Here is a 25046-nt window from a genome sequence, read left to right as displayed (position 1 = left end):
AGCAACATTATAGACTGCTGTTACTGTATGAACTGGTTTGTTTATTCGACATTTGTCAGTCTCAATTTAATGTGAAACCAAACCGGAGCACTATTATCTTTATAATTAATGGTAATGGTATAGGTTATTTGAAACATGCTTAGCAAACGCTTCCCTTTGCGGGATAAAATGTATATAAACACTGACAGAGCTGACATGCATGACAATTCGTTGTAGAGGGGGAAAAAATCAAATGGACTCCAACGTTAAATGTGCAGTTTCGCATTATGCTCGTTTGTGTTATGAGCAATTCCGACCGTTTCCCAGGCACTGAAGGCATCACCGTGCATGGCGAGTTGACAGTGCTGGGAAGAAAAAACGTGGGGCGACGTGGTGACGTCACCAACCGGTTGGATAACCACGCACGTCACAATTTTCAATAATTGCGCCTGTAAGACACATTTGAGCATTTAAAAGACAGACTTTTTGTTAACAGATATTGTGATATGATTTAATAATGTATCTTAAATACTCACTCTGTTATGCTTAATATATTGTATTTTTGCACATTTCCTGCAATATAACATCCAGTGCAGGACAACATTGCGCATAAATACAAGAGAAACTGATTGTAAATTCTTATTTATTGCGTCAGCTCAGAGACTTGTTATGCATATTTTTTGTTGGCACATTGAACTTCAGCTTTAGAAACTGCTGACCACAATATAAAACAAACAATTTGAAAATGTCATATCCTACCATGCCCCCGCCCTACCCCTTCCCCATGTATTAAATGTATTAACAGCACTAAGCACAATCCTGAGGTAAGAAAAGGTTGTCCAAGCATTGTTACTTGATAAAACAACAAATAATCAAATGTTTAAGAAGAATTAAGCAGCATCATGGAAAATTCCAATGTGCAAACATTAGCGAAAAAAAAATCTGGCTCACGTTTGCATACTCTTTCTATACCAAAATTAGGCATAAAAATGAATCGATTTCAGCTTCATGATTCCCCAATTGCAAAAAATAACTTTTCCCATTTCAGTCCTTGCAGCAACTAAATCATTAGGATACTGTAGATGCCACAATGATTCGCCTGCACGATCATCTTCATAATAAATTATCATGATAATGGTAATGCATGTAATTAAAGGTTACTTATTTCGTCACGTATGCATTCATTTTGTTGTATAAAGCATGGGTATTAAGGCCACACTGAAAAGAAAACAAAATCATACAAGAATTAAAGTCGTGATTATGAAAATGATTTAAAAAAATATTATGGGACTACTAGATAAAAAAAAATGTCTCAAGCAAATCTGATTTTAATTCTTCTTAGCGTAACAAATAAATACAAAACAGAAATAAAAGCAACACATTTAGGAACCGTCTAGTTCAGAAATAAAGTTGTAATTGTCAAATCCATCCCCAAATATTATGGCAACAAAGATGAAATACTGATTTTTTTTGGTCTAATGAAAAAAAAAATTAACTAAAATATTTCAACTTTATTCTAATTAGATTTTCTTTCCCATGTGGCCTTAATAGTATTTTGTAGTCTCTAAATCAAACCTGACTTAAATTATTCTTAGTGTAACATGAATAATTCAAAATAATAATAATAATAATAATAATAATAATAATACAGATTTAGGAGCTGTCAAGTCAAAAAAAATTAAGTTAGAATTGTCAGAATAAATCCAAATATTATGCCAATAAAGTTGAAATACTTACAGAAAATAGTGATTTTTTTTTGTCTAATAAAAAAAAAATCTAGATTTTTTTTTTCACCGATTTTTTCTCAAATATTTCAACTTTATTCTTATTACATTTTTTCCCTTTGTGGCCTTAATACCCTTTTGTAATCTCTCAATCAAACCTGACTTAAACTATTCTTAGTGTAACATGAGTATTTCAAAAATAATAATAATAATATAGATTTAGGGGCTGACTAGTCAAGAAAAAAATAAAGTTGCAATTGTCGGAATAAATCCAAATATTATGGCAATAAAGTTGAAATACTCATAGAAAATTTAGATTTTTAAAAATTGTGTTATTAAAAAAAAGATCTAGATGTATTTTTCTATTTGTTTTTTTGTCAAATATTTCAACTTCATTCTCATTACATTTTTTCCACCTTGTGGCCTTAATAGTTTTTGTAGTCTCTCAATCAAACCAGATTTAAATTATTCTTGCCCTAGCATAAACAATTCCAAATAATAATCATAATAATAATAATAATAATTGCACAAAAACAAAATGTGCAAACAATCCAGAAATAAAATGCAAGGCAGCTAAGTCTACAGATCTGACTTTTTGGAATGTTCTATTATCACGTAGTCCCAAACTGCGGAAAAAAGACTACACTCTTCAAATTCCCTGAAGTTGCTTTCCAGCTGAAACAAGAAGCCAACATTTTTCAGATTATTAATAGTGTTAAGGAAAAAAAAGGTGCAAAATCTAGATGTAATAAAAAGGTTGCATAACAACACAGGTGACTCTTTGCTACCTCGTCTAACCCTTCTCTAGAGGTGAGGTAAGTTGAGTTCTACATAGTCCACTCCAACAACGTCAATGTGCAGACGACAGCGACACGGTAGGTTCAAGTAGGCAGGATGAGGACGTGTCCAAGAGCTTTTTTTCTTGGGCTGGAATGACCTCGTTTTGTCTCAGAGGATTAAAGCTCCACTTCCACCGTCTGCTGCCAGGAGGTGTGGCTCCGTTCGGTGGTCACAGTCCTGGATCTGCTCCACTGTTACGGCTCCGTTGTGTCTCTTTTAAGCTCTCCACCTTCATCAAGAACAATTTCCACAATGGACCCACCACCGGACGCAGCTTCCTCGACCTCTTCTTCCTGCTCGTCTTGGTCTTCAGCCAGTCGCAGTTTGATGCTGATGCCCATGGGTTTGTCTGTCTTAACTGGACAGCAGAAAAATCAGTCAAAGATCTCTACAAAGCCCTGTCAGATATTAAAAACAGCAAATACACCAAGAAAAAAGGGTAATGTCGTAATTATGACAAAAACGGCATCATTTGAACAAGGCAAAAAAAGTTCTTTTTTATAACAATAGGCGCCATTCTACACAGAAGAAGTTGCAATACTACGACAGTAAAGTCACAGATTTAGGTTGCATTTGAGCAATGATTAAGTTAGATAGATAGATTAGATGGATAGACTGAAATTGACATTTACCCAGAATAAAGTCGTCATAAACTCCTGATCAAAATCTTAAGACCAGTTGAAAAATTGCTAGAATTTGCATTTTGCACATTTGGATCTTAATGAGGTTTTAAGTAGAGCTACAATATGCAAAAACAAGAAGGGGATAAACTGCTGATAAACAGCCTATTTCAGTTTAATTGTTGTTTTCAATAAATGACTTTTTCAATGACTTTTTTTTTTTTTTAGCATATTGTAGCTCTACTTAAAACCTCATTAAGATTGCAAATTGTAGCAATTTTTCAACTGGTCTTAAGATTTTGATCAGGAGTGTGTTATGACAAAATATTTGTCACGTTATGAAGATCCCAAGCCCCCCCCCCCCCCCCCCCCCCCCCCCCCCACACACACACACACAATAGAGTTGAATAAAGTATGAGAGAACCTGCATTTTCTGTGTGAAAACAAAAATAAAGCTCTACTTTTAGAAGAGCAAATTTGTATTTGTATATTGGCTTTTTTGCCGATAACCGATATTGTCCAACGCTCAATTTCTGATACCGATATCAACCGATACCGATATGTGTAACATCACATATCTCCTGTTGTGGAAGGGCAACACTGCACTGGACCGGACTTCTTACCTTATTATGTATTAATTATTATTTATTATTTATAATTATTATTTATTTATCATTTGCACTACAAATTTGAGGTGATCTGTTCCATATTTATTTAGTCTTACTCTATTTTCTTATTTTTCTTATCTCTCATGCCTTGCCTTGGTTGTTTTATTTTGTGATTAAGTTCATTATGACACATCTGCAGAGCTGCTGGAAATGTGAATTACTCTTGGAGAGTAATAATAATAAAGCATTAATACTTAATAAAGCATCTATCTATCTGCCTATCTATACACATATGTGTGTATAGCTCTCTCTTCACCACAACAGTCCGGTAAAGCGACCGCATTACTGCGGACGCTGCATCGATCTGCCTATCGACCTCACGCTCCAACCTTTCCTCACTCATTAAAAAGACCCCAAGATACCTCGAGATAGTTGATGTTGACACCAACCACCAATAATAATACAAAGCTTTGTATCTAAAGACATCCACCCATCTTCTTTCGCTTATCCGCTTAAAGACACAGCTGTAAATACCTATCATTTTTTACGTTACTTTAAAAAACGTTCTACTATATTGCATACATATAAACAGTATAATTTTCACGACACGCATAAGGTTGGTGACCCCTGGTGTAGAAGGTCAGTGCCAGTGGAGGTTTTGAAGGACAGGGGTGATGTGGTCAAAGAGGCGAGTGTGGGCGAGGAAACGGGCAGCGGAGTTCTGAACTTACTGTTGAGGGTTTTGCATGGAAGTCCATAGAAAATGCTGTTAAGAGTAATGAAGTCTGGTGGTAATGAAGGCGTGGGTGAGGGTTTCAGCAGCAGGAAAGGAGTGAAAGGAAAGGGCAAAGACGGGCGATGTTCTTTAGATGGGAAAAAAAGCAGTTTGGGTTATCTGGGTGATGTGCTCAAAGGGGAGGGTGGTGTTGAGGAAAAGGCCAAGATTTTGGAAGTCCAGATTTTACAAAAATAAAATTCTGGCTCTCCAAGAAAAATTGTGTATTTTTGGGGGGAATAAAGCCATAATTTTTTAACAATAAATTGGCAATATTACAAGAAAAAAAAATCCAATTCTACATGGATGAAGTTCTACTACAACAAAAATAAAGTGATAGACTTAGGTTCAATTTGTATCATGAATATCGTGGTCATTTTATGAAAAATGATCAGATTCTGAGAATAAATGTGTCAAAAAAGTTTTATGGTGATTCCATGGCAATGTCTTTAAAAGATCCAGGGGGGCTGAGGGCTAAATTTCATGATGTGATGAAGGTTGTGTTCCATGTGGTGTACAGTGTATACAGTAGTCAAGTAAGAGTAAACTGTGGCGCACTGCAAAGTTTAACGCTGACAAACTGGCTTGTCTTGTTTTAAGGATTCGTTTGGCTCATCTTGTTTTGAGGATTGCTTCCTTTTTGCTCACCGTGTCCCAGCTGCCTCTCCTTGGGCAGAAGCAGCACGTCCACGTTGCGATGCTCCTCCAGGGCGGCAGTGAGCACGGCGCCCTCGCGGCTGAACAGGAACACCAAAGGCAGGGTGAGGTCCGCGGTGGAGTCGCCGTCACCAACCATCTGGAAGAGCGGTGTTTCCTCGCTGCTGCTTCCCTTGTGGTGGTCTGGAAGTGAAGACAATGAAGACCGAGATATTGTTTGAGGAGCTCTCCTGCTGCACGAAGTGGTGAGCCTCACCGATAAAGATGACTCCTGTGGCGCCAGCCTCCTGCAGTCGGCGAGCTTTGGCGGCAAACATGCAGTCACCACGCAGCGCCACAGCGATGTGGCCTTTCAGCTCCGCTGGGTTTTCCACCGGGCCGCATGCTGTGTAAGGGGATGCCTTGGCGAGGCTGCCCTTCACCTGACATCACACGACACTTTAGGATTAGGACGCACTTTTATACAAATCAATCAATAAAACACAAATTACAAAAGCTCATGGCCACTGCTCCCTTGCTTGGTCTCTCCAATATAAAAGTCATTGCACTCCTCAATATTTAGTTTCACGGGAGCTAATTTGCATCTCAAAAAGAATGGCAGGAGAAGGGGTAGGATTAAATAAGCTCTGCTTCTTCCTACTTCTTTTTGCACACATTGAATTGTGTGAAAATGTAAACACACAAGATTCCCTTCCATGTAACCTTGTGTGCATGTTCCATATACTGTAAACTAAACCATTCCCATGAAAATGCATTTTAGGCAGTTTTGTGAAAACATTTTATACATTTGTACTCCATACACTCTTTTTTTCTTTTTTTCATGTATTTTAGAATACTATTACATATACTGGAATACTATTACACTCCCTATAAAGTATAACAAAAGTATATAACCTATATATATATATATATATATATATATATATATATATATATATATTTTTTTTTTTTTTTTTTTTACTGAAATATAGCAGTGACCTCATGTCCCTTTAAAGGTTGTATATAAATACATGTTATTAGAATTACGATTATTGTTATTATTATGCATTTATGTATGTTTAATTACTTATTTATTATTCTTATGATTATTATTACCCTGCCTGTCGCCCGAAATCAGTTGGGATAGGCTCCAGCATGCCCCCGTGACCCTAATGAGGAGAAGCCATAGAAAATGGATGGCTGGATGAATGATTTTTTAAAATGTATTTATTATTGTTAATAATAATAACAATAGCATTATGCATGTATTATTAATAATGCTGTTAATGCTGTTATTATTGTTAATGTTATTTTTAACAATAATAAATACATAAATAACTATACATAAATAAAAACACATTGTATTTTTTAGGTTATTGTTAATAATAATATTAGAATTTTGCAATTATTATTAGTAATACTAGCAATGTTACTACAGTATTACTACTACTACTGATAATAATAATAAATAAAATAAGATTATGCATGTATTATTCTTATTATTATCAATAATAATAATAATAAGTCATATTACTATTATTACTATTACTATTATTAACAATCATAAATACCTAAAAAATCAAATAGTTTTTAAATTTATGTACAGTTATTTCTTATTATTGTGTTTTTTAGGTATTTATTATTGTTAATAAGAATAAGAATAATACAAATATCATTATGCATTTATTATCATTATCATTAATGATACTAGTAATATTATTATTGTTTTAAAAAATGTTCCAGCCAATAAAGCCATGTGACCTGTATGATAAACTCACCCCGTGTTCTCTTTTGGTCAGGTCCAATCCAAACTTGGCAGGACCGGCGGTCAGCACAGTCCTGCCCAAAAAGGGGGGCGATATAAGCTGCACGACGTGAGGCACCACCACCTCCTCGTCCAGCGTTTGGCTCACCTCGGCCACCAGCTTCACGCGGTACACTCCTTTATGCTCCTGATAAGTGTTCCAAAAAGGAGGTTTTTTCCCCCCATTTTCCACAAAGTCAAGCTTTGTGTTGTTGTAGCAGAAATATAAGAACAGAACAAAGTACGACAAGTACCCTTCTGGTGTCTCCTGTGCTGAAGTCACTGAGCGGCGTGAGAGAGATGCCCATGCTTTTTAAGAACTCCACTGGCTCCATGCCGCTGTCATGGAGTGGTAACTCAATTTCTCTGCAACACAAAAACGCACATTTTCATGAAAATCTTCAATAAAAACACACAGAATATAGATAACAAGCTCCACTGTACACCAGAAAAGAACACACCTGACAGGTGAAGTGTGGACAGCTCTCCCCACGCCTGTCAGGTACTTGTAGCTGTCACGGATGCTTTTGGCAAAGGACGGGTTGTTGGGGAACAAGGTGTCTGTGCTCGGGCACGTGTGTGTGAACAGGTCGTCTTCGGGACCTCCACCGTGACTCTCCTGGACCACCGTACAATCACAACATTCATGACAATTACACCATTGCATCTATACTGTATAATAAAGCAGGAATACTGTATATACACTAGAAATGCTACAATTCAACTGACTGTAACGTCTCCTATAGTCGCCGGGTGCGTGGTCTACAACTACCAGGATCTCTACAGGTCAAAAACATGAACAGCAGTGACTGTAGCAACCTCCTGATGATGTTTTTTTTTTAATTTTTTAAAATGAACTCCTCAAGATGGCAGTAGCTGCATTCAAAGTATCACGGCAGGTCAGCATCCAGCAACTCTATCTAACTCTGCATGCGCTTTAAAATGTAAGTTGCGCTACTGAGCTGTCGGTGGGAAAGTCAAGCGTTTTAAACTTTTCGTACTGTTTACTGTTCTAGGCAGCAGTAATAAGAGCAAACATTGAGACATTAGCTTACACGGCATTTCCTTAACCCTGCCTGAAGTCATTAAGGCAGCCATGGCCTGTCCCACATGATAGTGAAAAAAAGTTCTCCTTCCATTCCATATGTAGAAGTGGTACGTTTTTCGCTTCTTAAGTTTAGAAGAAATACATTTGAGGGTAACTGGTTAGCTTAGCTTAGTTTGCTAGCTTGGTAGCACACTAGCTAGTAGCCGTCTCGAGTCCCTGCAGCATGAGAGTTGTTGTAAACAATGAAAAATTACTCATTTCTTTCTATTTAATTGAACTGTATTTTATTTAATTGTATTGTATTTTATTTAGGACAAACGGTATTCCCTCGCTACATTGCGTGTAACCTTTCACGGATTCGCTCTTTTGCCGATTTTTTTAAAGTGTAATTTGCACGTTTTTTTAACAGCATATAAACACGCATTGTGTTCTGCGTCCTTGTGATGTATTAGAGTGCTTTATTGGTGCTCTGTTGTATGTGTCTGTTATTGTATTTACTACTGCTACCAGTAGAGGGTGTTGTATACTCATGTGAGAGTTGAAGACATGTCCAGACGTGTCTGGTTTGTCTTAGTAAATATAGAACCACAACAGTCCTGATTGGCTAAGGGAGAACCCGCCCATTGTGTTCTGCGTTCTGATTGGCCGTAGACCATTGTCAATCAATCTCGTTCGTGCATGACGCTAGCTGGCAGTGATCATACATGCTGAATGAAGGCAGAAGTTACACAGCTGTAGGGCGCCTGGAATACTGTAAACGAATCTTCGGTTGATGGAGGACGAGGAGGAGGAATATGTTTTAGCAAGGATACAAAAACGGTACAGCCTAACGGCGCGTAGAACAAGCTACAATCAGAGGAGTGAATACGCGTGAGTCACTTAATTTCTTGTGTTTTAATCTCTTAAATTGATCTTTAAAATTCAAACGAAATTTGAACTTTGAGAGAGAAATATGATAAAATGCTCATGCCTGTCTGAGAAAAGTGTATAAAGTGTATGGTGAGGGGTTTTACAGCCTTAAAACATATATAATAACTGCACAAAAACATAGTTGGCCAATTCGCGGATTTCACTTATTGCAGGCTATTTTGGGAGCCTATCCCCGTGATAAACAAGGGAACCCTGCATTGTATTTTATTTAAATTTTTATTATATTTATATATTTGATCTATCATATATATATATAAATACTTATATATTTATAAATTAGTTTTTATTTTTGGTTTGGTATGTATTTACTTTCATTACACAGTTTACACAGGTTAACTTCTTTTTACTCTTACATGGCAGATAAGAATATTCAAATGTTACTTTAAAAAAGTTAAATAAAATGCCTGGAAGGCCACAGTCTGCAAGTAAGACCCTGTAAAGCATACATCTCAGACTCAGGCCAGGGGGCCAAATCTGGCCCACGCTGCAATTTCATCAGCCTGTGGAACTGTTTGGAAAATAGCATTGAGTTGGCCGACCTTGCAGACTTTATCAAACAAAGTGCTTCCAGTAATTAAGCGATTCCTCTGGTATTTTACTTTTAAAAGTGGAAACAATATTGTATGTAGCACGAAGGGTGCCAGATTCAGACCAAACGTCAAAATAATGTAACAGTACACAACTAAAAATGGCAGCACTTATGAAATGAATAATCGTCCTATTCCACAGCTGCAAACTCTTTAGGTTACACATTGCGCGGATTGTGATGTTTTTATGTTGATATAAAATAATGTAGCTTTTGCCTGGACATTGAGAGAATGACGAAGAGGTGGTCAATCAACAATCACTTTATTGAAACGGACCACCACACCAAAACAATCATAGTATATCCGCAGACTATCAGAAAGTAAAATGTTCAGTTCGCCCCACAACCTAAAGTAGGCTTTGAGTTTTGGCCCCCTGTGCAATTGAGTCTGACACCCCTGCTGTAACGGATTCATTCTATTTCCATGATTTTCTATGGGAATTTTGATTGTAAAAATGTCTAAAAACTGGAGATTTCACTGAATATACAAACATGCACACACGCACACACATTCCTGTGTGAGTGGACTGAAAGGAGCTCTGCACCGATCTCAAAGTTTTTAACTATTTTGGCACTTTTCCTGACCACAGATCCCCACCACAACTACAGATCACTGGCTTGAAAAGCGCCTGGCATGAGGAACTAACTTGTCAAAAAAAAAACGAGTTATGTCGGGAGCTGACAACCCGCTAACAAGACAAAAGCTAATCTGATCGTCAAAGGTGTTGATTGCCAGCGTTCGTAATGGGCAGAAAAAAATGCTTCTGGTGCCACAACTATAGAGAGTGGAACTATAGACGTGGAAGACAGCCAGGAACTAGGAACACTCCAGCAGACAATTGTCAAGTTGAATGACATAAGGAAGGAGCTAAACAGAAAAATAGATACACAGCATGAAGAAGCAAAACCTAAAAACAAATGGATGGCTTTAAAAAAGCAAAACAATAAAAAGGATAACTTTTTATCGCAAATGGTGTGCAGAATGGATGACTTGAAGCAGTCAACACGCATGAACAATGTGATAGTGACTGGGCTTCACATTATTCGTCCGTCTTATGCCAGTGCAGCTGACAACACAGGAGAGCGAAATGATTTTGCTACAACACAGCAACTTTCTGCGATCTAAGAGGGCAGATGTGGATGTCAGCAACATCGATGTATACATTCCAACAAATGGCAGGAATAACAACACCACACCCTAACATTATCTTTAAGTTCAAATGGCTGCATCAGGGACATCCAAAGTGTGGCCCAGGGGCCATTAACGGTCCATGGCACAAATTAGCAGTAATATTACAAACATAAACTCAAAATATTAAAAGAAAAAACTTGTAATCTCACAAGAAAAAGTCATAATTTTATGAGAGTAAAATATTACAAGGAAAAATACAAATTTTAGTAGCATAAAGCTAAAATATTTTTTAAAAATGTTTTTTTAAGTTGTAATATTTTGAGAAACAAAAAAAACAATGAATAAAGTTGTGATTTTTGGAAAATTTGGTTGCAGAAAAAAATCGCATAAAGTCATAATTACGAGAAGAAAATTTACAAGTAGAAGGTTGAAATATTTGGAAAAAATTGACAGGAATAGAAAAAATAACACATTTTACGATAAGTCAAAATATTAAGAAAAAAGTTGTACTCTAACAAGAAAAAAAGTTGCAATTTTATGAGGAAAAATAATGTCATTTTAGTAGCATAGCTTTTAAAAAATATATATATTTTTAAGTCATAATATAATGAGAAACAAACAAAACAAAACAAATTGTAATTTTTATCACATTTGGTTGGGAAAAAGAAAATTATGGGAATAAAGTCAAAATATTATGGTAATAGTCATATTAGTACAAATACAAAATACAAATATTAAATTCAAAGAAATTCTGAAAATTATTTAAGAAAATATAATATTTTAAAAATTAAAAAACACATCACAGCAAAAATGGGGGAAAAAAGAGCAAAGAGCGAAGTTGATACTAAGACAAAGCTGAGATGCAGTTTTTTCTTGAAATATGTATAACTTAGCATATCTACAGGATATCCACATGTTGCTTTACATATTATCAAAGTGGCCAAGTTGCATCCCTTCACTTTTTATGATGTGGCCCTCGCTGGAAAAGGTTTGGACACCCCTGGTCTACATCAACGCGCATCAGACAAAATGCAATGCTGACATCGCCAGAAGGCATGCGACTTAAGGAACGGAAAATTCAAGACATGAGGATGAAGAGATTCTTGTTATCAAAGACATCAAGGAACTGGACAAATACAAAAGATGACGTCATGTCGACTTTTTAAAGGAAATTCAAGACCCAACTCACAAAGACTTGATGCAACTTGAAGTCAACATTTTCATTTGTTTTTTTTAATATAGTGTCCTTATTTTAACTTCTATTTGCTTTGAATATATCTTTTTTATCTTCCTTTCTTTCCACACAGGAAGTGAACAAAACGCAAATGACAAAACGTAGGCCAGTGAAATATAATGGTAAGTGTCTATAATATAAATATAATATAAGTGTCAACATAATGGTTTGAATGAATGGTCAGTAACAGACATGGGGAAGGGGTAGGACTAAGTATAAGCTCTTCTTCTTCCTACACCTTTTCAGACATGTTGAAGTGTGCAAATGTAACCGCGCAATGTTTCCTAATGTAACTTGTCAATCGTGTCTGAAACAACTGAACATATCATAGCATACATTCTGTACGACATTATGAGACATGCTGACCGTTTTGTTGCCCTGGCAAGACGGCTGCGCGGTGGAGAGCGACACGGGCAGGAGGTGGGCTTCTGTGGTGAAGATATAGTCGTCCATATCGATGGGCAGCTGCGTCTTCTCCGTGAACAGCAGGTACAAATATTTAAACATCTCTGCCAGAAAGAACGAGTCCATCCTACACGCCACGGACAAAAACACACAAATCATTCGGGGTGCTCTGATCGATCGGCCACCGATCAGTACTGGCCGATTTCTGTGAAAAGGCATGGTCTCTGAATATGCCGATACTTGCTTTAAAACAGCGATCACCTCCGCCCCTATTGTAGTGTCCAGCATATAGCGACCATCTCCCACCCACTTTCCCTTCACAAAGCCAAAACAAACATGTCTGCCATGTGACTTCCTGTCGTTGTGTGAGTGATATGTGTTTTGCGCACTGCAAAACATGCCACGAAAAATGTCTTGCAATGGTGGCGCGTTGAAAACCTTTAATTTGGTGCAGCATTTAGGGGACGGGCACTTGGCAGGGTGTGGTGAGTTTTCGAGGCTCGCGATGTGATCATCGGTCAGGCGGCGGCTAATGTATCCTTGGCAGTTGGAGGTCTAAGGCGGATAGCCCGAAACGTGTCTGGATTGGTGGGACTGCCTGGGGGTCCTGCTGGAGCGCCATCAAGCTGCTCTCGCATCCAAATTCTCCTTAAAGAAGGCGCACCAGCGATTTTGAAAAAGTAAGTCAAATATGTTTTTGTCTTAAATTTTCATATCATACAGCCCAGGGGTTACCACCGTGGTGCCCGGGGAGCCCCCCACGACCACGAGGCGCCCACAAGCCTGTGTTTCATTCAGTTTTTTTTCTCGTAATAATGTGAGAACACTACAAAAAAAATGAATTCTTAAATGCAAATTGTGAGCTGTGGATGCCAGCAATTTGCAAATGTTCTGGTTCTGGGCAGCTCCTTCAGCAGCAGACTGTTACACCCACGGTGTAAGAAGGAGAGGTTCCGCAGGTCCTTCATACCGACCGCTGTCAGGCTCTATAACACCTGCACCACCTGAACCATGTTGTACTTGTAGTCAATATGTATTCTTTACACTGTACTCTTTACTTGCGTATCTTGCTTGCTGCTGTAACAAGTGAATTTCCCCGCTGTGGGATAAATAAAGTACAATACAATACAATACAATACAAAACAAGCATATTCGCTTTGTTTGAGTTGAAATAACATATGAAAATAAACGTTGGAAAAATTAGAAGCTCTTGGCTATTTTCAATTTGCAAAAGCAGCTCCCACAAGAAAAACACGTTGGTGACCCTTGATATAGCCAAAAGTACATTGTAAAAATTTACACTTAATCTATGTGATCGATATCGGTCAATTTTACTCACTGATGATCGGTATCAGTAGCTTAAAACTCTAATCGGCACATCCTTACAAATCAACGAGAAGATTACAGGTCAACTGCATGGCAATGTAGTATCACCGTATGGCCACACGATGGCAGAATCACTTTCATTTTTTAAAAAAAGCAAGCGGTCATTTGAGGTTGAAGGGGTCCAAAATGCATCGGATACGTGCAGACAGTACCTGTCTTCATGCATCCCAGTGCGAACATCTTGCACGGCGGCAAACCCGCAAGGCACTCTGGCGTATGCATTTAGTTTCTCCGCAATGGACTGGCCCACTCTGAGGTAGTAGGGGTCACCGGTGGCCTGCAGGAGACAACACATCGTTTAACCCAGAGGTGTCCTTACTTAGCCACATAGAGAAAAACGAAAGGATGCAACTGTGCCACTTATATATTCAGAAGTTACATATACAGTATTTCAAGAAAATACTGCATCTCAGCTCTGTCATATACTGCAGGTGAAAATATTAAAATATTATGAGTTTATTCTGACGTAATTGCAAATTTTTTCTTGTTAGAAAACGACTTTATTCTCGTAGACCTTCCCCCCCCCCATTTCTGCTGCTGTTTTTTTTTAACTATTTTAACTTTCTTCTTGTACATTTTTTCTCCTAACTTTATTCTTTAGTCCCTTTTTTTTAATATAGCATTTTTCCTTAATATTTCAACTCTATGCTACTAACATGACATTATTTTTCCTCATATTATGAGATTATTCTCAGAAAATTGCAAGTTTTTTCTTGTTAGAACACAAACTTTTTCTCTTAATATTTTGACTTTATTCTCATAAAATTACAGCTGTTTTTTTCTATTCCCGCTGTTGGTGTTTTTTATTTTCCAACTATTTAAACTTTCTCCTTTCTTTATTCCAATATTTTTTTTTACTTTATTCTCCTAACATTGAAACTTTTTCCAACTAAATTTTCAAAATTTTTTAACTTTTTTTTTTTTTTTGCTTGTCATACTTCGACTTAAGTCTTTTTTTTATATATATATTTCAACGTTATGTTACTAAAATGACATTATTTTTCCTCACAATATTACGTTACTCTTGTAAAATAATGACTTTTTTGTTAGATTGCAACTTTGTCCTCTTAATATTTTGACTTTGTTTATTCTTCTAAAATTTCTGATGTTTTTTCCATTTTTGCTTTTTTTTTTTTTTTACGTTTGCTAGTTAAAATATATTTTTTAAATGAGCTGCGGGCCAAATGGCCACAGGGCAGTATTTTGGACACCCCTAATGTAACCTGCCCTCTGATAAGATGCGGGTTGCTTTCTATCATTAGTAGGGATGTAATGAAGTGTATTGGTAAGAAAGCCATTATGGAGCATCTGCAGTTATTAGTCACCTTATAGAGGTAGTAGGTGCTTTCTGCAAACTCTGGTCTCAGCAGATGTTGGCCCCAGTGAACGCGGAATTCCGTGGTAAAAGCCTGCCAAGAAATGAAATTCAAATCTGTTCATATTCGCTCCGATCACACTGGTGTTTGTTTTTATTTATTCTTTTTTACCTCAGGGAGAAACTTGTGTTGCTTGGTGACTTGATAGAGCATCTCGTGAGTCTCAATGGCTGGTTTCAGGTCTCCTCTCAATACCTTAGAGATACAATAGCAATCGCTGCTACACTTTCATTGCATAAGTCAAACATCAGGAAAGCACTACAAACCTGCAGGCCGGGGAAAAAGGCCAGCAGAGAGTCCATCCAGCTGCGCGCGCTCACCGTGGGGTTGTGCATGTGCACATTGAGCAGCAGGGGGGGCTGACTTATGTACTTCATAATGGCACTGTAGTGCTGTTACAGTAAACATGATGAAAAAGATATGAGCATATGCACTAACACAAGGAGCACAAGCACAAAGGTTAAGCTGGTGAACGGCCTACAGTGTTGAACCTCTCCAGAAAAACCTTGTCCCCGAGAAGAATATAGGCCTTCATCAAATACTCGTAGTAGGAGTCGATGCCGGCACCGACACCGCTGTCTGCAAACGCGAGACGCACAAGTTACAATCTGCTCATATTCAACTCCATTCCTAAGCTACTTTGTGTTTCCATCCCAAATGTAAAGCGTGTGACGTCATGGGGTCACTGTGACTCACCCCGTCTGACCCATTCTCCATTATGGATGTTGATCACGGTCCCCACCAGGTCACTTCCTTTCTGCCTCCGCTCCCACAGGACATCCAGAGCTTTTCGAGCATGCTCCTTGGGAAACACACACGTATTCAACACATACGGAAACATTTTGGGGTGCTACCATTCAAATGGTCAATTACCATAACTTCAACTACAAATACAAGACGACACTGACTATAAGATGTGCCCGTTATTTTAAGAAAATGAACCTTTTTTAATTAGTAAAAATCATATTTCTTTATCGTTATCTTTTCTTTGCTGTATCTGCTTCATGGATCAGAAGCCGGCTGGTCCATTAGGCAATATAGGCAAACGCTGAGGGCGTCACGGCCGCCAGGGGCCGCCATTAGATTGGGGGGAAAAAAATTCACCTTCAATATAACTTTACTAAAACCAGTTAGTATTAACTCACATTGATTCAAACATAAAGCAATGCCTAATTAGTATTACGACAAACTATATTACCAAATAAGCCAACATTTTTTTTGTACATAGTTTTGCATATACACTCAACAAAAATATAAACGCAACACTTTTGTTTTTGCTCCCATTTTTTATGAGATGAACTCAAAGATGTAAAACCTTTTCCATATACACAAGATTCAAGATTCAAGAGAGTTTTATTGTCATGTGCATGGTAAAACAGCAGTTATACCATGCAATGAAAATCTTATTCTGTTCATTCTCCCAAGAAAAGAAAGAAAACAAATGAAAGAATAAGAACATAAGAAACATAAACACATAAACATATATACCAATAAATTAAGCAACAACAACAGACGAGACATTAATACAAGTAAATAATACAAATAAATAAATAAATAAAGTGCTATGAGTGTGTGCGTGTGTTGCGTGCGGCGTGTGCGAGTGCTTCGTTGAGGAGCCTGATGGCCTGTGGGTAAAAACTGTTTGCCAGCCTTGTGGTCCTGGACTTCAAACTCCTGTAGCGTCTGCCTGACGGTAGGAGTGTGAATAGTGAGTGTTGTGGATGTGTGCTGTCCTTGATGAGGTTGTGTGTTCTTCGTAGGACTCTAGATTTATAAATGTCTTGCAGTGTGGGGAGGGCTGCCCCAACAATGTTCTGTGAGGTCTTGATCACCCGCTGGAGTGCCTTCCTATCACGTGTTGTACAGTTACCGTACCAAACAGTGATGGAGGCGGTAAGGACACTTTCGATAGTGCATCTGTAGAAGCAACTCAGGATTGTGGTGGACATGCCAAATTTCCTCAGTCTTCTCAGGAAGTACAGTCTCCTTTGGGACTTCTTCAGAATTTGTTGGGTGTTGTGAGACCAGGTGAGGTCCTCGCTGATGTGTGTGCCAAGGAACTTGAAGGTTTTCACCCTCTCCACCTCAGTCTCATCAATAAACAGGGGTCTATGCGGCTCCTTTTCCCTTGTTCTTGGGTCGATGATCATCTCTTTAGTCTTATCTGTATTGAGAAGGAGATTGTTATCACGACACCAAGCTATGAGGTCCGCCACCTCTCTTCTGTATGATGTTTCAACACCACCAGTGATCAGTCCGATGACTGTAGTGTCATCTGCAAATTTAATGATGCTGGTGTTGTTCTGGGAGTTCTGGGAGGCCACGCAATCGTAGGTGAAGAGCGTGTAGAGGAGTGGACTCAGCACACACCCCTGTGGGGTCCCAGTGCTCACAATTCTTGAGCTGGATGTGCGGTTGTGGACTCTGACTGACTGGGGCCTGCCTGTGAGAAAGTTAAACACCCAGTTACAGAGGGAGGGAGACAGGCCAAGTGTGAGGAGCTTATCTGTGAGTTTGTGGGGGCTGACTGTATTGAATGCAGAGCTATAGTCTATAAATAGCATTCTGACGTATGTGTCCTGGCCCTGTAGGTGAGAAAGGGCTGTGTGGATGGCAGTGTTGACTGCATCATCCGTGGACCGGTTCTGGCGATATGCAAACTGTAGAGGGTCCACGGTTGCCGCCGGGATGCTCTTTTTGATGTGGGTCATGACTAATCTTTCAAAGCACTTCATAACAATAGGAGTGAGTGCTATAGGGCGATAGTCATTCAAGCAGGTCACGTTGCTCTTCTTGGGTACGGGCACTATGGTGGTGGACTTAAAGCAGGTCGGTACAGATGCTTGTGCAAGCGACAGGTTAAATATGTCAGCAAGCACATCAGCTAGCTCTGATGAGCAAACCCGAAGTGCACGTCCTGAGATGTTGTCTGGCCCTGCTGCTTTTCGTGGGTTTGTTTTGTTTAGAACCCTGCGCACATCAGCTGATGTCACCATGAGAGGTGAGTCCTGTGTGCTCCCCAGGTTCAGCCACCCTCTCTGCTCATCAGGAGTTTGGGTATCAAAGCGGGCATAGAACTCATTCAACTCATCAGGAAGTGTGGTTTGGCTGGACGTGGCTACGCTACTCTGCTGTCGATAGTCTGTGATGTGCTGGAGCCCCGCCCACATGCGCCGAGGGTCTGAGGTGGAATAGTAGCCCTCCAGCTTCTGTCTGTACTGCCTCTTGGCCTCCCGTATGGACCTCCTCAGGTCATATCTGGCCTTTTTGTAGTCATCAGCGGTGCCCATGACAAATGCAGTCGAACGAGCACGTAGCTTAGCCCTTACATCACAGTTCATCCACTGTTTTTGGTTAGGGTATTTTCTGTAATACTTGGTGGTGGTAACAGTCTCTATGCATGTGCTAATGTAGCCAGTAACAGCAGAAGCATATTCATCCAAATCAACAGTACAATCTTCCCTCCCCGCTGCAGTTTTAAACACATCCCAGTTTGTGCAGCCAAAGCAGTCCTGAAGTACTTGATCAGTTTCTTCATTCCATACTTTAACTGCTGTACGTACAGGGGGAGCTTTTTTAAGAAGTTGTCTGTATGTTGGATAAAGGAATATAGAGATGTGGTCAGCCTTTCCAAAGTGGGGTCTTGGAACAGCCTTCAAAGCACCTTTCATGTTGCAGTAGACTTGGTCCAGGATGTTATTTTCCCTTGTGGGAAAGCTCACATGCTGGTAATATTTGGGGAGGACCAATATCACCATTTCTCTCAAATATTGTTGAGAAATCTGTCTAAATCTGTGATAGTGAGCACTTCTCCTTTGCTGAGATGATCCATCCCACCTCACAGGTGTGCCATATCAAGATGCTGATTAGACACCATGATTAGTGCACAGGTGTGCCTTAGACTGCCCACAATAAAAGGCCACTCTGAAATGTGCAGTTTTGTTTTATGGGGGGGGTGCCACACGCTGTCTGCCATCTGCCCTGAACAGTGTAAACCGGAATTCATCCGCGAAAAACCACCTCTCCAACGTGCCGGACGCCATCGAATGTGATCATTTGCCCACTCGAGTCGGTTACGACAACAAACTGGAGACAGGTGGAGACCCCGATGAGGATGACAGGCATGCAGATGAGCTTCCCTGAGATGGTTTCTGACAGTTTGTGCAGAAATTCTTTGTTTATGCAAACCAATTGTTTCATTAGCTGTCCGAGTGGCTGGTCTCAGACGATCTTGGAGGTGAACATGCTGGATGTGGAGGTCCTGGGCTGGTGTGGTTACACGTGGTCTGCAGTTGTGAGGCTGGTTGGATGTACTGCCAAATTCTCTGAAACGCCTTTGGAGACGGCTTATGGTAGAGAAATGAACATTCAATACACGAGCAACAGCTAAGGTTGACATTCCTGCTGTCAGCATGCTAATTGCACGCTCCCTCAAGTCTTGCGACATCTGTGGCATTGTGCCGTGTGATAAAACTGGACATTTCAGAGTGGCCTTTTATTGTGGGCAGTCTAAGGCACACCTGTGCACTAATCATGGTGTCTAATCAGCAGCTTGATAGGGCACACCTGTGAGCTGGGATGGATCATCTCAGCAAAGGAGAAGTGCTCATTATCACAGGTTTAGACAGATTTGTCAACAATATTGAGAGAAATGGTGATATTGTGTATGTAGAAAACATTTTACATCTTTGAGTTCATCATAAAAAATGGGAGCAAAAGTGTTGCGTTTATATTTTTGTTGAGTGTAGTTCTATATAAAATTTGTATATAGCTTTTGCATACAGTATTTTACATAATTTTTTTTATTTCATAGAGTAAATGTAGCTTATACAGAGAGAGTTTCTGTGGAAACTGTGGTTGTTTAAATTGTTTGATGTTGATTGCTGTATTTATAATTTATTACTGCTATTATTATTTATTGGCTTATTTAACTGATTTTCTTAAATTGTATTTCAGATGTTGCTGTATTTATTTGTAATTTGTTAAGCATTTAAATTGGGTGAAATGTCATCTTCTAAATTGAAGACAAATGAATGGATGTGGCCTAGTGGTTAGCATGTTGGCCATACAGTCAGGAAAATCTGTGTTCAAATCTCCGTCTGCGTGGACTTTGCATGTTCTCCCCGTGTGTGTGTGGGTTTTTTCACACATTCTGAAGACATGCATGCTAGGTTAACTGGAGACTCTAAATGGTCCATAGGTGTGAGTAGTTTCTTTCTACAGTATTAATACGGTAAAAAAAAACATATATATATATATATATATTTTAAGTATTTACATTAGCAGAAAAAATCCATGAATAAGCAGGGATCTACTGTATAGCTCTCTAGAGTTTGGTCAATACAGCACTTCTTAACTTTTTTCTTTATGTTGTTTGGATTGCTGTGAATTGCAGAAAGTGTTCCCTCGCTCCATCGCAGTTCACCTTTCGCAGACTCGCTGTTTCACTGATTTTTTTTGGTGCAATTTTAGTGCCCTTTTTATTTTATTTATTTTTTTACAGGTATGGTATGAACGCTGTTACAGGCCAAGCCTGGCCCTTTAAGAAAAACTGCATTATGGGAAGTTGAGTGTTGTAGTTCTGTGCTTAGCATGAGGCAGCGTCTCTTCCCTCTCTCTCTTCTATCTGCACCGCCCATTGTCTTCTGCATCCTGATTGGCCGTAGACCATTATCAATCAATCTCCTTCGTACCGCCCTGCCGTGTCTACTGTTGTCATGCTAGCAAACAGCTTGCAGTCGTTGTATGTTTGCAAGTTTCTCCCCGACAAAACCCACAATGTCAACGAAGCGTTGTGAAACGTTGGGGTTTTACAGCCTTAAACATATATAATAATTATTGTAAAAAAAATTAAGTTGGCTACTTCGCAGATTTCACTTATTGCGGGCTATTTTGGGACGCTACCCCCTGCCATAAATGAGGGAACACTGTAAATCAAATTACACTGCACTACTTGGCTGACACCAGCAGGGGCACTGTTGAGTCAACTAGTTTATTCTAGAAGCATCCATGGCGCTGGATACCTCAAAGACAGCTTCTCCCGACAGTCTGCTCAGGGCAGCAAACTCCAGGATCATTGTTCCCGCACAGGCGGTGCACGTGTCCGACTCGGTGCCCGTGCGTGAGAGCCGGTTTTGTACACCGTAACGCAGATTGACCTGGAAATTTAAACAAAATGTCATCTCAACTTGTATTGGCTAAAATCAAATCACACAAAAAGGTGATTTTTAAAAAGTAACATGAGTACCTTAGGGTAAGGAAGGCCACTTGTGGTGTTGAAGGCAGGTAGCAGTCTATGCCCGAGCTCCGTGGCCATGTTGAGGAGCTCGTCTTTATACCACTGCATCCTTCCGCCGCGCTGACGCAGCAGGTCAGCCATCACGTGGGCTCCCAAGAGCCCCCTAGAAGGATTCACACACACACGTACGCACGCTTGTCAGTCTGCAAGAAGTGTAATTGGTGAAACACCCTGAAGTTACAGTGGGTGTTTTGTTGAGCTGTGTGACAAATCTAAAGTCAGTCATACTTATGGGGTTTGATAACGGCACCACCATGTGGTGTTTTGTAAAAAAAATAATAGCACAGGCGGACAAATGTTCACCCTTTTGTGTGTGGCGGTTCAGGAGTACAAGAGTTCCACTCGCAAGTGTTCTCATTTGTGCCCACATGACTGTATGTGCAAACGTGTGTAACATGTGCAGATACCCCAACACTCTGATGTTGGTCTCAAACACAGAGACCACCACATCATTGTCCAGGCGTACGTCCGCCACCGCCTTCTTCACGCCGTCTTCAAACTCATCCAGCTTGTTTAACACCTGCAAAACACAACCGCAGAAGAGGACAATGAAACAAGAGTGTCTGTGTATGGTTCCTAAAGGAGGGAAGCGGGAACTCACCACCAAGGTATCCAGAGTATCGATCAGCGTGAGTGAAAACCTGCAGATAAAGGAAGGGGGAAGCTTAGAGTTACAGCCTGGGTCAAGTGGATGGGGTTCTGCTGGAGTTCTTCCAGAAAGAACTTATCCAAACATGCCTTTATGGACATTGGAACATTTAGGGTACGTACTTCCCCAAGGAGTCGTCAATGTCGCCTCGGTTCGGTTCCTGGCCGCGCACTCTCCCCTTACAGCTTAGAGGCATCAGCTCGTCAGCCGGATAGGCGTATTTCTGCAACACAGAATGAAACACGGAGCTCCATGTACATCAGGGGCCTCCAAACTGCGGCTCGAGGGCCATTTTCAGCCCGCAGATCGTTCTCAATTGATTCTCTGCATATTGTACAAAATGTTCTTATATAATTTTTCTTAACAATTAGAAAAAGTTACATCATTAACAATACTGCTTAATTACATTTTAATAATATATATTTTATTATAATTGTATTTTATATAAAATATATATGTTTATTATATAATATATATTTTATAATATAATTATAATTATTTTTAATGATATTATTTATAATTATAAGTATTATTATTATTTTATGTCAATCATTATATTAACCATTATATTATTCAATACTTGTAATAAAAATACCATTCAAAATACATTTTTATATAATTATATTTTTCTTTTATATGTAGTTTATAATTATAAATAGAATTATATTTTATTATAATATAATTTCATAACTACAGCTATTGTTACCTTACTTATATTGGTGTTTAATAATTATATTATTGAAAATATATATAATTTTATTATAATTTTACTATTTTATATCATACAAATATAATTATAAAATATTAGATGTTTTATAATTATAAATACAATTATATAATTAGAATATAACTTAATAATTGTAATAACTATTATTTTTTAAATTACAATTATTAATGAGCTATACTATTGCATATCCGTGTTTCCCACAGGCTATTAGTTATATCATCATTATTTGGTGTTTCAGCATTATATTATTTAATAATTGTAATTTTCTTATTATAGTATTTTATTATACACATTTTATCATTATACTTAAATTTATATTGTATTATACTAGACTTTTAGTTTACTTTAAGTATTATAACTACTATATTTTAAAATTTTAACTTATTAATGAGATATATTACTAGATATTAGTGTTTCCCACAGGACTGCAATCAATCTGTGGTGTACAGTTCCAGGGGATGATGTATTCAACCAATAAGCCAACGTGGCCATGACGCACGAGTGCTTTGAGGCCATGTCTGCACAAATACAGATATTTTAAAAGTTCACATTTTTCTACGCTGTTGTGGGTGACGATATGATGTGCTGTGATATACGGCAATGTGTTTATACTGTTTCTTTCTGTAGTACTTTCATCTCTTTTCCCAGGTGCCGTAATTTCTAGTTACGAGCAGTCGCTCACATGTAACCACTTACCATGTAACTACCGTAGGCGTGATCGAACATCTCCACAACACGATCCCTGCACAAAAAGCGAGAGGTTACATGAGCATGATCAGACTTTTTTTCCCCCCTCCGTCATCTAAAAGAAAAGCACACCAACCTGATGATGCTCTTCTCCTCTGGTGTCATGTGTTGACTCTCTTGACATCTTGTCCAGCCAACAAGACTGATGATGAGGAATATTCTACACATCATCCCAATGGCGGAGAGCTGCTCCACCACTCACTTGTTTATAAACAAACCCTTTTTTTAGTCAAACAGTCCTCCCAGTAGACTTGTCTTCTTTCCTCCTAATCCCACTCATCTTCATAGAGATGGATCAGGTTGTAGACTTTTAGCCGTGACATCAACGGACGTTGCTCCCTCATCCATACTGTTGAGGTCGTAGCATGTCAACAGCGTAATAGCAGGGGTGGCCGCAATGTAAACAATGGGAACAGCAAGCTAACTGGACAGCTGAGGGTCCGGGGAATGACACTGGCTAATTTATGAACGTCTTTGTTGACTTTAATGTGTAAAAATACATATGGGAGCCTTTTGACGCCGGTTTGAGGCCAAAAGGTTAACATTTACCAGCCACGTATTCACAGCCGGCTAACAGATGGTTAGCAGTGCTAGCTAGGCTTAGCATAAGCTTGAGGAAGCAGGCGGGAAATAGTGTATGACTTGCTGTGAAAAGGTGGCAGTCTTACAGTGGAATGATCGGAGACACGTCGTCGGGAAACACCCTGGCCGTACCGCGCCCTGACGCCGAGGAGCAAGCTGTCAAAGACCATCCAGGAGGCAGTCCTCACTCGCAGCTACGTGGGGCGACGCCATTTGCATTTGGAGTCTGTGACGTCATCGCGCACCATGACAGCAATTTCGTTAACCTGGGACGGTTTTTCGTTATCAGACAGTAATTCATCTGTCTAGTTATACATTTTACGATATGTGACACCATAAACAGGCACAAACTCATCAAAATTCAACGACACAAAAAGAAAATGAATTTTAGTATCCAGAAAACACGCTTCTTTGCGTACAATATGAATGACATGCAAGTGAAAGTGTTCACCACTAGATGTCGCAAAAAATATGTCTAGTAATTTTATTTATTTTAAACACTTAAGTATATTGAGTGTTTAATATACCACTGAAAAAGAGGCCAACATTACATAAAAAATGTGAAAATTGTACTTTAAACAACAAAAAATAAAATATGCTAAATAATAACACAATTAAAATAAATTATTAAATATTAAGAACTACTATAAGAATAAAAACATGATTCACAGTTCACACATGGCTCTGCAGTGTGACGCTCCCGCTTACGCATTACGCACTTACTCATGTGGAAGAAAAAGTAGTTCCCATCAAGTACGTATCATTTAGACAAAATCTTACTAAGTAACACTACCTCAAATGACTAAAGTATCAAACGTATCGATTTTTTAATTTTAAAATCAATTTTAGAAGTAAAGGATGGATTTACGGATGGATGGAATCAATTTTAGAGCATGAAGAGCTGGTATCTGAACTATCGATATTTCAGTATCGATCCGCACATCACTACTTTTCAGAAGA

At 38.9% G+C, this 25046-nt stretch overlaps 1 protein-coding gene across 3 annotated transcripts; it reads right to left on the bottom strand.

Moving 5' to 3' along the window:
* Window positions 1-521: 521 nt before the first annotated feature.
* Window positions 522-24888, bottom strand: si:ch211-282j22.3 (ER degradation-enhancing alpha-mannosidase-like protein 3). Of its 3 annotated transcripts, XM_054757840.1 has the most exons (21): window positions 24173-24886; window positions 23581-23853; window positions 23454-23499; window positions 22153-22253; window positions 21983-22022; window positions 21789-21901; window positions 21331-21484; window positions 21107-21241; window positions 15780-15885; window positions 15565-15662; window positions 15350-15475; window positions 15195-15278; window positions 15033-15116; window positions 13860-13984; window positions 12283-12448; window positions 7448-7605; window positions 7241-7352; window positions 6961-7134; window positions 5460-5625; window positions 5195-5386; window positions 524-2901 (listed from the first exon to the last, which is right to left on the bottom strand). In XM_054757840.1, the coding sequence occupies exons 2-21, from the start codon at window positions 23673-23675 to the stop codon at window positions 2738-2740; spliced, it is 2439 nt and encodes an 812-aa protein (XP_054613815.1). In that variant the 5' UTR covers window positions 23676-23853; window positions 24173-24886; the 3' UTR covers window positions 524-2737. The 3 variants fall into 3 exon arrangements, with proteins under 3 accessions (XP_054613816.1, XP_054613815.1, XP_054613814.1); XM_054757841.1 differs by having other exon boundaries at window positions 522-2901; window positions 15404-15475; window positions 23581-24888; XM_054757839.1 differs by having other exon boundaries at window positions 23581-24886.
* Between the last annotated feature and the right edge of the window lie 158 nt (window positions 24889-25046).

Source organism: Dunckerocampus dactyliophorus, chromosome 17 (assembly GCF_027744805.1).
Source record: "Dunckerocampus dactyliophorus isolate RoL2022-P2 chromosome 17, RoL_Ddac_1.1, whole genome shotgun sequence".
Taxonomy (NCBI): domain Eukaryota; kingdom Metazoa; phylum Chordata; class Actinopteri; order Syngnathiformes; family Syngnathidae; genus Dunckerocampus; species Dunckerocampus dactyliophorus.
This window is presented reverse-complemented; position numbering and strand designations above follow the sequence as displayed.

Excerpts from the sequence above, each read along its gene's own strand:
- si:ch211-282j22.3 (XM_054757839.1), bottom strand. The coding sequence starts at position 23,675 with ATGATGTGTAGAATATTCCTCATCATCAGTCTTGTTGGCTGGACAAGA. Across the intron at positions 21,485-21,788 it reads ACCAACATCAGAGTGTTGGG|GGGGCTCTTGGGAGCCCACG; the intron begins GTATCTGCACAT and ends GAATCCTTCTAG. Across the intron at positions 13,985-15,032 it reads GCACCTACTACCTCTATAAG|GCCACCGGTGACCCCTACTA; the intron begins GTGACTAATAAC and ends TGTCTCCTGCAG.